Source organism: Leptopilina boulardi, unplaced genomic scaffold, assembly GCF_019393585.1.
Source record: "Leptopilina boulardi isolate dan_hultmark-lab unplaced genomic scaffold, ZJU_Lbou_2.1 LbouV2_244, whole genome shotgun sequence".
NCBI lineage: Eukaryota > Metazoa > Arthropoda > Insecta > Hymenoptera > Figitidae > Leptopilina > Leptopilina boulardi.
The window spans coordinates 230,640-244,746 of NW_026137801.1; the positions used below are offsets into that span (position 1 = coordinate 230,640).

At 30.5% G+C, this 14,107-nt stretch overlaps 1 protein-coding gene across 2 annotated transcripts; it reads left to right on the forward strand.

The window, feature by feature from the left end:
* The first annotated feature begins 1,768 nt into the window (after positions 1-1,768).
* LOC127280423 (UDP-glucosyltransferase 2-like) lies at positions 1,769-13,839 on the forward strand. Of its 2 annotated transcripts, none has more exons than XM_051303388.1 (5): positions 1,769-2,278; positions 3,130-3,552; positions 4,097-4,328; positions 6,254-6,479; positions 7,135-7,554. In XM_051303388.1, exons 1-5 carry the CDS (start codon positions 1,862-1,864, stop codon positions 7,160-7,162), a joined length of 1,326 nt encoding a protein of 441 aa, XP_051159345.1. In that variant the 5' UTR covers positions 1,769-1,861; the 3' UTR covers positions 7,163-7,554. The 2 variants fall into 2 exon arrangements, with proteins under 2 accessions (XP_051159345.1, XP_051159344.1); XM_051303387.1 differs by lacking the exon at positions 7,135-7,554 and adding an exon at positions 13,081-13,839 and having other exon boundaries at positions 1,776-2,278.
* The last annotated feature ends 268 nt before the right edge of the window (positions 13,840-14,107 follow it).

Here is a 14,107-nt window from a genome sequence, read left to right on the forward strand (position 1 = left end):
TTTCAGTGCGTTTACAAACCTATGATCATTTTGAATACCGAAAAGTGCTTGTATATGAGATTTCGATAGTTTCACATTTATTGTGGAAAATACCAGAAAATGATAGCTTTTTATATATCTGAAAAAGTCCAACATTCTGAGATAACGCTAAGCGGAGGTGTGACGATGACCATGTCCAAGACACTTCCCGTCCCACCCCGTTGATTTCCAAACATTGGCTTGCCATCATTCAGTAAAATTAAGTTATTTATTTCAATGATACGCAAAAGAGCTCTTCCAGAGGAGTTGATATCATATGGGCTAAAAATCGGGGTGTGTGCATTTAAATCTCCCATAATAATCAATTTTTCGTCCAGCCCTACCGAAAGAGTGGTACTGGAATGGTACTGAATTGGACTTGGCTTGAGTTCCACTTCAGTACCACTACCTGATAACCCACAAGAAGACATTTTTAAAGTACTTTAACAATAGTTTTAAAGATATATAAGATCAACAAACCGTCTCTCACGATATACGTGTAAAACAGCAAAAAAAACATAATAGTTTGTAGAAAATCTCTGTAAAGTTTGGAAATTATATTGCAATCCCTCCTTGAACAATAGACCCCTAGGTCCTTTGTTGAAGGATTAAAATTCTAACCCGAGTTTTATTGCTTAAAAAATTTGTAATTTTAATAACTCAACTTTAAAAAATATATATTCAGATTCGTTAATATTTCCAGATTATGAATATCTAAAATTTATCATAAAATAATTACATTTAAAAAAGTTATAATTTATCTCGTATACCTTAAGTTTAATAAAAAAATGGACATCATTTTTGAATTCCGCTGACAAAGGAAATATCATATGCATAATAATGTATGAAAATAATATAAATCCATGAAAAACAAATATAATATTGAAATAAATATAAAGTTTTAGTTTAAACATATTGAAAAAGCTAGTCGCTTTTCACTTTTATGAGGGTATTAACGGTAACTCGACCCTTTTCGCAGGTAAATTTCCCAGTTCCATTTCAGTACCAAAATGCACCAAATTAGTACTGAGTTGGTACTGAGATCTCAGTTCCAATTTCCCAGTACCAATCCAGTACCACCCTTCCGGTAGGGAGGGTAATCATTTCCAACAGGTCTATCCAATGATCCTGTAATGATTCAAAATAACTGTCACTCGAAAATATTAAGATTGAAATAAATTAACAATTTTTAGAAAAATTGAAGAAACAAATAAATAAAATCAAATTTGTTAAGACAAAAAGATTACTCTCTATAAAATACTTTATTTTATATTAGAATTGAATCCTTATAATTAATTTATCAAAATTAATTTAATGACGTCGTTTTGCGAAATTCACTCTCATACTTCGATTCACTTATTAACTTTTACGCAATAGTTATACAATTATTAAAAGTAATGCAACAAATCAAATAGATTATAAAAAATATTTAAAATAAAAAATGACGAGAGATAACTCTAAACATAAAAGCAGAGGAATGAACGGTTCAAGGGTCAATTATGATATAATGAAAGTTCGTGTAAATTAAAATAAAATTAAAAATATAAACTTATCCAATCCATGGTATTTGCAAATTAATGATGATTAATGAAGTTTATTTGAATAAAAAAACAATTAAAGAAAAATGCAACTTAGCATGATAAATCAAATTTTATAATTTTAATTTATATTTATAATACAGGAAATAAGATTTTAATCATCGATATTACCCTCGATAAGATAATGAGCGCATGCTATACAAAAATGCATTTGATAAGATGCATATTTTATAATATTGGTTAGTTCTACAAAAGTAGTAGAGTGGAGAATTTATTTATTAGTGATTAATAAAAGTACATAAAAAATGGTTTCTAATAATTTCTACTTGTGCCTATTTTTAATATATTTCATTAATTCATACAGTGATGCGTATAGAATACTTGTAATTGCACCCTTTAATTCAAAAAGTCATACTAATATGATGGAAAGTGTCGGTAAAGCTTTAGCATTGAAGGAACATCAAGTTGACGTTATCTCACATTTCGAAATGAAAAATCCGCCTAAAAATTATACGACAATTATGAATTTGGATGGTTCATTGAAAAAAGTGGTAAATACTTGGACAATTAAAATGGTAGAACATTATCGACATGTTGATATAGTTGCGAAAATAATTGAAGAATTTGGAAACAACTTTTGTGAATTAATGGCATTGGAGAAAATGCAGAGGTTTATTAAAAATCCACCAAATGATCCTCCATACGATTTGGTCATTACAGAGGTTTGAAAATTAACTATTTTCATTATTAAATAAATAATTGAATTTATCACTCGGTCGTCTTAATTAAAATATGAAAAATAAATTGAACGATGACTCACTGTAAAAAAGAAAGGTATTAATTTAATACCGACTTTAGGTACTAAATTGTCATTTGGTACATAAAATCGGTACTGTTTTAGTACTTTTCGGTATGTTTATATTATTAATTTATCGGAGCTAATTTTCAGGTACTAAATTATAATAATAGTTTCTTTATAATAAATATTATTTTCGGTGATTTTGCTTGCATAAATAATTGTTGGTTTTAAAAAGTAATGTTCTATTTGTCAAATTGAATTCACACAAAATAATAATTGTTGGTTATAAAATGATTTACTTTAGTCGTTCATGAACGTTCACACCGACAATTTCAAATATCTAAAAATAATTTTCTTGGTCGCCAGAATGGTTATGTCTTAATCTTTTACAGTCAATAATAATATAATATAATATAATATAATATAATATAATATAATATAATATAATATAATATAATATAATATAATATAATATAATATAATATAATATAATATAATATAATATAATATAATATAATATAATATAATATAATATAATATAATATAATATAATATAATATAATATAATATAATATAATATAATAATAATAATAATTCCTGCAAAGTATTATAATTTTTAAATATTAATACTACCTTTGTCGAAATATAATAGATTGACTAATAAATGTTAATTTGAAAACCTTATGCTATTCACTTTAAATTATAAATATAAGTTAATGAACATTAGTTATTATCAAAAATATTTATTCATAGTAGAATTAAATAATTTTTCAGGCCTTTGGAACAAATTGCTTCTTTGGGTTTGGACACATTTTGAAAGTTCCAGTTGTCATGGTGTCAGCTTTAACAGAATTTTTATGGTATAATGAAATACTTGGAAATCCAATGTCTAACGCTTACGCAGTTAACTTTGCGACAAAGAATTCACGAGTTGTTACATTTTGGGATCGAGTGAAAAATCATTTTTGGGCTCATTATAATAACTACCGATTTTTCAAATATACAGAGGATAATCAAACCCTAGCCATGAAAAAATATTTGAGTCAGGATATACCAAATATCAGAGAAATTGAGAAGAAGACATCTCTAATTCTAGTCAATGGCTATCAGAGTTTCTTTGGCATAAAACCTTTAACTCCCGCGGTGGTTCAAATTGCTGGCATTCAAATTGAACTCAGTGAAACAAAATTGACACCGGTATGGTTGTTCATTTTCGGGCCACATGAATAGACAATGTAATTTATTAGATAGAATTTTCAATTGAACGAATTTCATTATAATTTTTTTAGCCAAATTTTGATTTCTTTATATCAGCACACGATAGAATTTCTTTTTAAATGAATTTTTATTTAACAGAACTTTCGGTTTACAGAATTTCGCTTTTCCAACTGTTGATTTAAAAGAATTCTAATTGAATTTAACCGAAATTTAATTTATCAAAATTCAACAGAGATTTGTGGTTATTTTTTCATATTAATAAATACTGGATTTTCTTTAAAATAAAATAATTGTTAATCTTTATAATTTATCTGAGATTTAAAATTTTATTATACTTTTTATACGCGATATCTTAAAAACAGATAATATTATAATTTTTCTTGGAAAGAATTTCTAATGACAAAATTAACATAAACTGAAGTATTTACTCCCATTTTTTCATACTTATTACTGTTTCTAGAGCACAAATTTTCACATCTAAAATTAAAATATTTGTCAACTATTATATTTTTTGTAAATACAGGAGTTGAAAATTTGGATGGATAAAAGTACTCATGGAGTCGTGTTTTTCACTCTAGGATCTATGGTTATTATCGAAGATTTGCCAAAAGAAATTTTACTAGGACTCTATGCGGCTTTTGAGAAATTAGCACCAATTCGAGTTCTCATGAAAATTGTTAATAAAGATAAACTTCCTGAAGGTTTGCCGAAAAATGTGCTGACAATGTCGTGGATTCCTCAGATTCCAGTTCTACGTAAGATGTATATTGTTTTACTAAACTAACAGTATTATACGCCCGTAAATCGTGAATATTAACGATATTTACTTTTCAACAGTCTACTCTCTAAATCTGAATAAGTGAAATTTCACTTAGAATGTTTCAGAAGTCTTCCCCGTAGAAAAATAAGTGTATATATGTGTCGTAGGTAGTTGGTAAAATCTGGTAGTTTGCAAACCGCGGACAGTTTGTAAACTGACTGTTTTAAAATGAATGAAACGTGTCATTTTGCAAAAAGCATAGGTAGTTTACTAACTGTCAAAGATGTTTCAGTCAATATGAAACATGCATTTGTCAAGTTAGAAATCCTTAAAGTTTTTCACTTAGAATTGAATTATTATTTATATGATATATAATACAATATATTAAATAAATAAATACAATATTTTTAAAAATCAGTTAAAAAAATGTATTGCATAATTTTTAAATTTAAAAAATAATTTAAATAATTAAAACAGTTTTTGGTTTAGACATACAAATAATTGAGTAATTAAAGTTGTAATTATAATGACAAGATTATTATGAGCTAGTGTTTTGTTAGGGGTCCGACGCGAAAATAGGATTGGTTAACTCAGAAGCGTACTTTGAATATTATACAGAGGGTATATAGACACCCCACTTTCACCTTCTAAGGTTAATTACTAAAGTTAATAGTTAGTATAGTAAAACTTCCGCATATTAAACCCACATAAATCTGATTTCCGCTTATATTGAATATTTTTTACGGTCCCTTGGTTCATAATAACTAAGTTTTCGACTCGGTCGACTCGAATTTCTGCCTACGTCACATAAATTTTTTGGTCTCTTCAATTTTGATATACGTAGGTTTTACTGTAATTTTATAGTACTCAAGTGGTTAAAACAATGTTGAAACAAAACACATAATTATTTGATATATTCTACTTAATTCGATAAAATACAGAATTTATATTTACCCTATTGAAAAAAAACACGTATAATTATACGTATAATAATACGTATAATAATACGTATAATTATACGTATAATTGTACGTATAATTATACGTATAATTGTACGTATAATAATACGTATAATTATACGTATAATAATACGTATAATAATACGTATAATTATACGTATAATTATACGTATAATTATACGTATAATTATACGTATAATTATACGTATAATTATAATTCTATTAAAAATAGAATAATAGAATAGAATAGATTAATTAGTAGCAAAATTGCGCTGAAAATTTTTAAAAATTTTAAAATGCAAATTAAATTTCACAAAAAAAAATATCGTCGAATGTCAATTCAAGCAGTCACCCATCCAAGTACTAACCGCGTCCAACGTTGCTTAACTTCTGTGATCTGATGAGAACTTGTTCCTTCGCCTTGGTGTTTCCGCTGTCTTGTCTTGATTAATAACTTTGTCGTATAAGTATCACTAAAAGTGAGGTTAGGTGCGATACAATACTTATACGACAAAGTTATTAATCAAGACAAGACAGCGGAAACACCAAGGCGAAGGAACAAGTTCTCATCAGATCACAGAAGTTAAGCAACGTTGGACGCGGTTAGTACTTGGATGGGTGACTGCTTGAATTGACATTCGACGATATTTTTTTGTGAAATTTAATTTGCATTTTAAAATTTTTAAAAATTTTCAGCGCAATTTTGCTACTAATTAATCTATTCTATTCTATTATTCTATTTTTAATAGAATTATAATTATACGTATAATAATACGTATAATTATACGTATTATTATACGTACAATTATACGTGTTTTTTTTCAATAGGGTAATTATATTTTTTAAAGCGTAATCTTTTAGGAAACAATATTTTCTTTTAACTGGACAATTAGTTTATTTATTATTACGGTTTAAACAAGAATTTTGTAACGTTACACAGGTTTTAATTTTTTTCTTTTAGGACATAAAAATACAAAAGTATTTATGACACATGGCGGATTAAATAGTGCTCAAGAAGGTCTTTATTTTGCTGTGCCAATGATTGGTTTTCCACTATTTGGCGATCAACCATTAAACATCCGAGTGCTTGCTGACAAAAATGTCGCTTATGAAATGGATTACAAAGATATTACCGAAAAATCTTTGAATAAAGCTCTTCGTGCAGTTCTTTACGATTCCAAGTATCGGTAAGCAAACTTAATTATTATTTACTGTATAATGTTTTAGAACTAAAAAGTCCATACATAGGATTCCTTTCCTCCCAAATAAATCCCATATCACATTTATCATAGATTTCTTTAATTTGTTTTATCCGATAATATTTGCCCTTATTTTTTCATTGATATTTTTAAGTTTTACAAAACAGATTTTTGAATATCTAGTTTCTTCTATTTTCATTAGTTTGTCAATCCATGTTACAACTGCTTTAAAAATCTCTAGTTCGAGTAAAATTTTCCCAATCTCCATTCTGAAGGCATAGTTTGACATGTTTGTTACCACTCGAAGGCAGTATTTAAAGAAACCCAATTGAACCCTTTCTATCATCTCTACATATTTTGGTCTCCAGATTGACATTATATAATAATTTTTTTTTACTAAACTATTAAACAAAGTTTCTGTCGTTTTCCAAAAATCATACTTGTACTATCAATTATTTTGTTAACCGAAGCCGCTGCAAGTTTTACCGAGCCTGTTATTTTGTCTGCTGCTTTTATAAATGTACATGTGCTTGCAAACGGGATGCCTAAGTATTCGTAATTGATTACAATTTATATTGTTTCTTCGCCGTACAAAAATTTAGGTACTGTCTTAGGTTTCATTTTTTAAAAATTACAATTTTAGTTTTCCTCAGATTGCCTACCAAAATTAAGAAACACTGGTGATACCTTCGTAGTCGCTTGAATAACAAAGTTGACTCCATGACGAAATTGGTGCACATGCTTGTCCTAATCACGGTGTTCCGACCCTACAAAGGTAGCAATCAACGTTTTCTGCGATCGATTGCTCCTTTCCACGGGGTTAGCCTGAGAGTGACAGTTCTGTTATATGTCATGTCGGACATTTGTCAATTCTGTTGTATGACGTGTCGGACATTTCACAGTTATGTTAAGCGTCATGTCGTTTAAATGTCAATTCTATTATATATCATGTCGGACATTTGTCAATTTTTTTAAGGCCTATTCTTTAAATTTAAAGCAAATGTTTACTTTATATACACCAATCGATTCGATTTAATGCAAGGAATAAAAATATTTTATGTATACACTTGAATTTAAAAATACACAAAATTTTATAGCTAAAATGAGAATTTTTAATTTTTTAACTTTCATTAATTCTTTAAATTTAAATCAAATCTTTACTTCATACATACCAATCGATTTATTTTGACGTAAAGAATACGATTTTATTATATATCACCTTAAATTTTGCTATTTTTAAAAGATATCTTGTCACTTACCATTTAGGGGTTCTTTTTACCCCTAAAAACCACAAACGACTTGATCTAGCAAAACGGCCTGACACGGCGTATATTTTTTTGGTCCTAGTTTCCGAAAATGTTGGATTTTTTTGTGGCTCAAAAAAAGTTGAATTCTGTCGGACGGTGTTATATGTCCCCACTACGGCGCCTGCTCACGTACACGTAATTTTCAAATTTTCTAAACATATGCGCACATAAAACTTTGTCACTCAGAAGGGACATCGGTTGAGTTACCAATTCCTAGAATTTTCCACTCCTACAGCCCTGAACTCTGAAACTTAACGGACTTGTACTGTATATAATTTAATGTGAGCGAGTAAAATCATTCCGATTCAAAAAAATACTTTGAAAAGTCGTGTTAAAAGCAGGGATGTTTCTGGAAATACTATTTTTGGTCTGTTCCGTGCCACGGAACAAAAATGGTTACATATTCAGTTCCGTGCAAAGGAACGGAAATGGTTGTATATTCAGTTCCGTGCCGAGGCACAAAACGAAAATGGTTATATATTTAGTTCCGTGCTAAGGCACGGAACGAAAGTATATGTGTATTCAGTTCGGGGCCGTCCATATACCACGTGGACAGTTTTGGGGGGAGGGGGGTACGTCAAAAGTCCACGATTGTCCACGAGGGGGGGAGGGAGGGTCAAAGCAAATATCCACGTGGACCCAGTAAAAATGAAATTTTATTTATTGTTTTTTATCCCTCTTTTAATTTTCGCGCCAGTGTATTATGCAGCGCTGCGCAAGTCATTCGATATTTTTATCGATTTCGTTCGAGTTTTATCGAATCAATATAGCCGGCTGGTGTGCTACACGTGAAAAATCATAACAAACCCGCCTAAAGCCGAATTCTCATAAATTACAATTTCATTTTTAATGAATTTAAGACCTACTGTGAATGATCTACCTCAAAATCTCCCTTATGATTTGTACTGCCCTTCAGTACTACCTGTACTGCAAGGTAAGTGATCCCTTAAAAAGATTCCACAGATAGGACTCCGATAAAAATTTTGATACTCAGCGTAACAAATTTTGATTTGAAATACATCTTGAATTTTGAAACTGCTATTGACTCAAAATACTTCAATCAACTAACAGACTGTTTTTAAAATTTTAAAACGCATATGTAGTGAATGTGGCCTTTATTTTTCCGCAAAGTCGCACTTAACTACTCACGTTAAAATATTATATAAAAATCAACGTAAAAGAAATACAGAGGATTGGGATGAAGAAACGGAACTTGTTGAAGTGTCTTGTGTAGAGATGGAAAATAATGTAACTTCAAAGAGCTCCATTGATTTTTTCGCAACTGATAATCTTGCCGAATGGTTAACACAACCATGGATCAGCAATGATAATATAGATGACGATTAGTAGATTTGTGGTTTTTTCGATATTATTTTAAGATTTGTTACCATAAAGATTTACCTACTTTTATTTTATACGATAATTTTCAGATATTCCTGGCATAAATATTTTAATTCTACCATACATTGTATTTTTAGCTATAGTGATCGATAATTTAAGATTTGTTGCCAAAAAAATTTATGTATTTTTAGTTTGTAGAGTAATTTGAAATATTTTTGCCAAAAATATCTTCACGATACCAAAAAATAATGGTATTTAGTTGGTAAACGTTATTCTAAGATGTGTTACCAATGTGATTGTTATGTGATTCAACCAAAAATGTTATTTTGCATAGCAAAATTTTAAGTTTACTAGCAGTAAACTTGAAAATTATTTTTATAATTAAAAGAAACAGTGACTAAAAGTTTTCTAATAACTATTAAATATCTATTTATTTACCATTTTAAAATAAGAAACATACAAACAAAAAATTTTCAACAAAAAAAGTCCACGTGGACATTTAGGGGGTGGGGGGTTCGTCAAAAGTCCACAATTGTCCACGAGGGGGGAGGGGGGGGGTCAAAAAGTGATGAAAAATTGTCCACGTGGTATCTGGACGGCCCCTTCTGTGACGAGGCACGAAACGAAAATGGTTATATATTTAATTCCGTGCCAAGACACGAAACGAAAATGTTTATATATTCAGTTCTGTGCCAAGGCCCGGAACGAAAATTGTTGTATATTTAATTCGAAACAAAAATATAGAGGCATTTATTTTCGTGCTATAAGCACAGAATAAAATTAATTATTTGGGAATTTTATTTCGTTCCAAATACGTAAACAACAATAAATGGGGACAGATTATCGGGCCTGTTTACATTAAGTGTCCTTACACACAAGTATATCATCTCACAAATTTAAGAACATATTATCTATTATACATTATATATTATATTCAAAGATTTCATAGGAATTGGAAATTTTATATATAGTAAATAAATAAAATAGATATAGACTAAATATACAGGGTCTATCATAACCGGGTACTATCAAGAAAATATATAAATCATCACCCAAGCAGCACGGTATATCCCCTGAATATCCCTTGAATACTACCGTGGAATATTCCCATGATCTTCCAGGAAAATCAAAATGTCCGCATCATGGGAATATTCCAGTGACATTGAAGGTAATATTAAAGGAATATTCCAGTGATATTGAGGGAATATTCCACGGTTATATTGAATTTTTTTTAAAAGTGTTGAAATAATAAAACTGTGTTATAAATTGTTATTTAAATAAGCAGGAAGATTAAAAACACATTTAAAAAAAATTCAATATAACCGTGGAATATTCTCTCAATATCACCTGAATATCCCCTTAATGTCACTGTAATATTCCATGAATGTCACCGAGGAATATTCCCTCAATGTCACTGGAATATACTCTTAATGTCACTGTGGAATATTCCCATGATGCGGACATTTTGATTTTCCTAGAAGATCATGAGAATATTCCACGGTGGTACTCAACGGATAATCAGGGAATTTACCGTGCTACTTGAGCAAATATTCTTTAACTTTTTTCTCAATTATTATTCCCTAACAGCATCCGGATATTCAAGATATCCTATGGACGTTCTAGGTATATCCAAATTTCCGGATATCTCTAGGACGTCAACAGGATATATTGAATGTCTGAATGCTATTAGGGTTATAAATCACTTACATTATAGAAAATAATTAATATTCAACAGATTTAATCAAAATATTCATATTAATAATAAATAACATTTTGAAAAATTATTCATCATATTGGATCCGCCATTTTGAAAACTGATATCGGATTCGTAATCAGAGACCCCAATAACCGCTAACGAGTTTCATGTAAATCCGATAATTTTTTTTAAAAAATCGTCTGACATAATGGTTCCGCCATTTTAAATTTTTTAAAAACTGATATCAGATTCTTAATTAGCGACCCCAAAAACCAGAGACATTCACGAAAGTCGAATTTTGATTTCGTTTCGATATTCGAAAACGAAATAAAATTATGAATGTATTTTGATTTAATAAAGAAACAAAAGTCTTCTTGACATTACTTTCGACTTCCTGATAGAAACAGAAGTCAATTCGAATTTACTTCTGATTTGGTGATCGAAACAAAAGTCTACTTGACATTACTTTCGGTTCCCTGATAGAAACAAAAGTCCATACAAATTTACTTTTGATTCGGTAATTGAAACAAAAGTAAATAGGTAACAAAATTACTTTTTATTGCAATTGATAAAAAAGAAGAAACGAATTCAGAAAAGTTGTATTTTAAAACTATAAAATAAATACTTAGGATGGAAGAAGAGAAGTGTCAACACAGATGGCCTACCCAGTATAGGGGCTGTTCACAAAATACGTAACGCTTTTTTTGAAATTTCAACCCCCCCTCCCCATGTCAAGCTTAGTTACATACATTAGCGCCATTTCTTTGGCTTGTTATAGTTGGTTATATTCCGGGTTATATGATGTTTGACAAAATTTAGCATTTTATTGTTAAATTTATCAAACATCAGAAAACACCGGAAGATTCTTTAAAATATCATTTTGACACCCACTTTTGTGCGGAGGAATAATAATTTTATCATTGCACATAATATTTATTAAGATATATTATAATTTTAACTAATATATTTTTACAATATATTCGGTAAAATATCAAATATAACCTTAAGAAATATTATGATTATAATATATTTTAACTTAGTTTAAAACTTTAGCTATTTGTACCGGAGTTCGGTACAAAGTTGACGGCATGGCATAAAGGCACAGTAAATCTTTCTCTCTCTCTCTCTCTCTCGCTCTGCAATTATAGCGACGTCTTGTCGCTATGAGCTCCCGCGCTCGACTGATTCTCGCTTCTTCCCCTTCTCCGCACTCCACATGCTCCGCATGGTGGGGGAAAAATAAGGCCTCTATTGGCCCTCACAATTTGGAGAGAGGGTACCTCGCGCGACTCTTCTCTCCACGCTACATAAATACAGCGAGTTTTTGAGACTCGCTCTCTCTTCTTCGCCAACTCTCAACGTGACTCCAGCCACGCTGCCGCTCCACGCGTCTCACTGCCGTGAGACCCAAGCCGCCGCGTCACCTTCCGACGCCATCTTCTCTCAATCGCCTGCCAACCGTCAACTGCCTGCCGTTCTCCACAGGGAAATTTTTTGAATAAATACTATTTTATTCTGGGAAACCATCGACTAGTTACTTCTTTCACTGGCCGTGAAAGACCATCACACACCAACACAACAATCTGTCCTTTTCAGGACAACCATTTCAACGGGAAAAACATTGACAATTAGTCCTTTTCAGGGCAAATTGTCAATCGTAGGAATTATTTTTGTTCTTTAAACTTGAAATTTAATCCTCGACAGCAGTCGCTCCACGAATTATTGGGAGACTCTTGGGGACAGCGCTCTGAACCCTGCTTGGGTTCGAGCGCCCGACACCAGGAACTCTCCCTGGCCACTGCTGGTTCGACACTTTTTAGTTTTAGGCTAACCTTTGAGCTCGTCACTTTCCCTCAACACACAGTGACCGGTATCAGGCTGTCCATAACAAATAGCTTGACCCCCCCTCCCCCCTGGAAGCGTTACGTATTTTGTAAACAGTCCCATATGAATATACCATCGCTAATGTGTTAGATCGAAATAAAATTTCTATGTATTTCTGTTTTTGAGCTTGGAACGAAATATAATTTCTATCTATTTTTGTTCCGTTCCTCAGCACGAAATATAATTACCTCTTATTGTGTATCGTGCCGGGACACAAAACAAATTCCTTAAGTAATTTTGTTTCATGCCTCTGACACGGAACGGAACAAAATTATAATTCATTTTAGTACCGTTTCCGGACACATCGTTAGTTAAAAGATGTTACAAAAACCTCGAATTTTGTAATTAATTATTATTACAGAGAAGCCGCAAAACGTGAATCTCAACTTTTTCGAGATCGACATATGAGTGCAACAGACACAGCAGTTTTTTGGATCGAGTACGTTATAAGAAACGGTGCAAATTCATTACGATCACCAGCAATGGACATGCCTTGGTGGAAAGCAGAACTTGTCGATGTATACGCATTTTTCTTTATTTCCATTCTTTTAATAAGCTACAGCGTTTATTTTGTATTGAGAAAAATTTCTAGTCTAATTTGCAGTATTTTAAATTCCAGTTTTAAGAATCACAGAAAAAAGGATTAAAATTTATTTATTTTATTTTTAACGATTTTTAGTTAGCATCATAAGAGGGTGAAAACGATAACTGTTAGACCATTTTTTTATTGATACACATATCAACACTCAGTTGGTTAGAGAAATGATATTCTATTTGACGGGAAAAATTAAATTAAACATTAAATTTGCTCAAAATACAATGTTAATATACGTAAGAGATTAGAAACTTACAGTGGAATCTATATTTTATTTTAATTCACCTAAGAAATTGTTACAGTCAGTTTTTAAGCTGATGTACCATTTGTCGATGCTTCGATTGAAAAAAATGCAAAATAAAGTTGGTTAAGTTTTTGTTTATTAACGTCAGTGATGCAAAACTTTTATAGGTTAATTATTTTTTGTATAAACTATAAACTTACAGTTAAATAAGTAAAATTGTTTCATGCCAATGTTCTATTACATTTTGATTTGAAAAATAAATATTTATTAGATTTTGTAAATACTGGTAAAAGTTAATTCATTAATTGTTAGGTTATATGGTAAAAAAATTCAATACCATCGAGAATTAGAACCGAACCTCGAGAAATTGGTACATGACCATCGACAAATGGCTATTTTGCTCAATTTACATTTAAAAAGTACATTTACTCCTGAGAAAAAAAATATCAAAGTCACATGTTGTCTAAAATCATCGACAATTGGTACACCTACCCTAGTTCTTATTTTAAACATAATCATTAAATGAACTGTTTGACGCTGTATATTAAA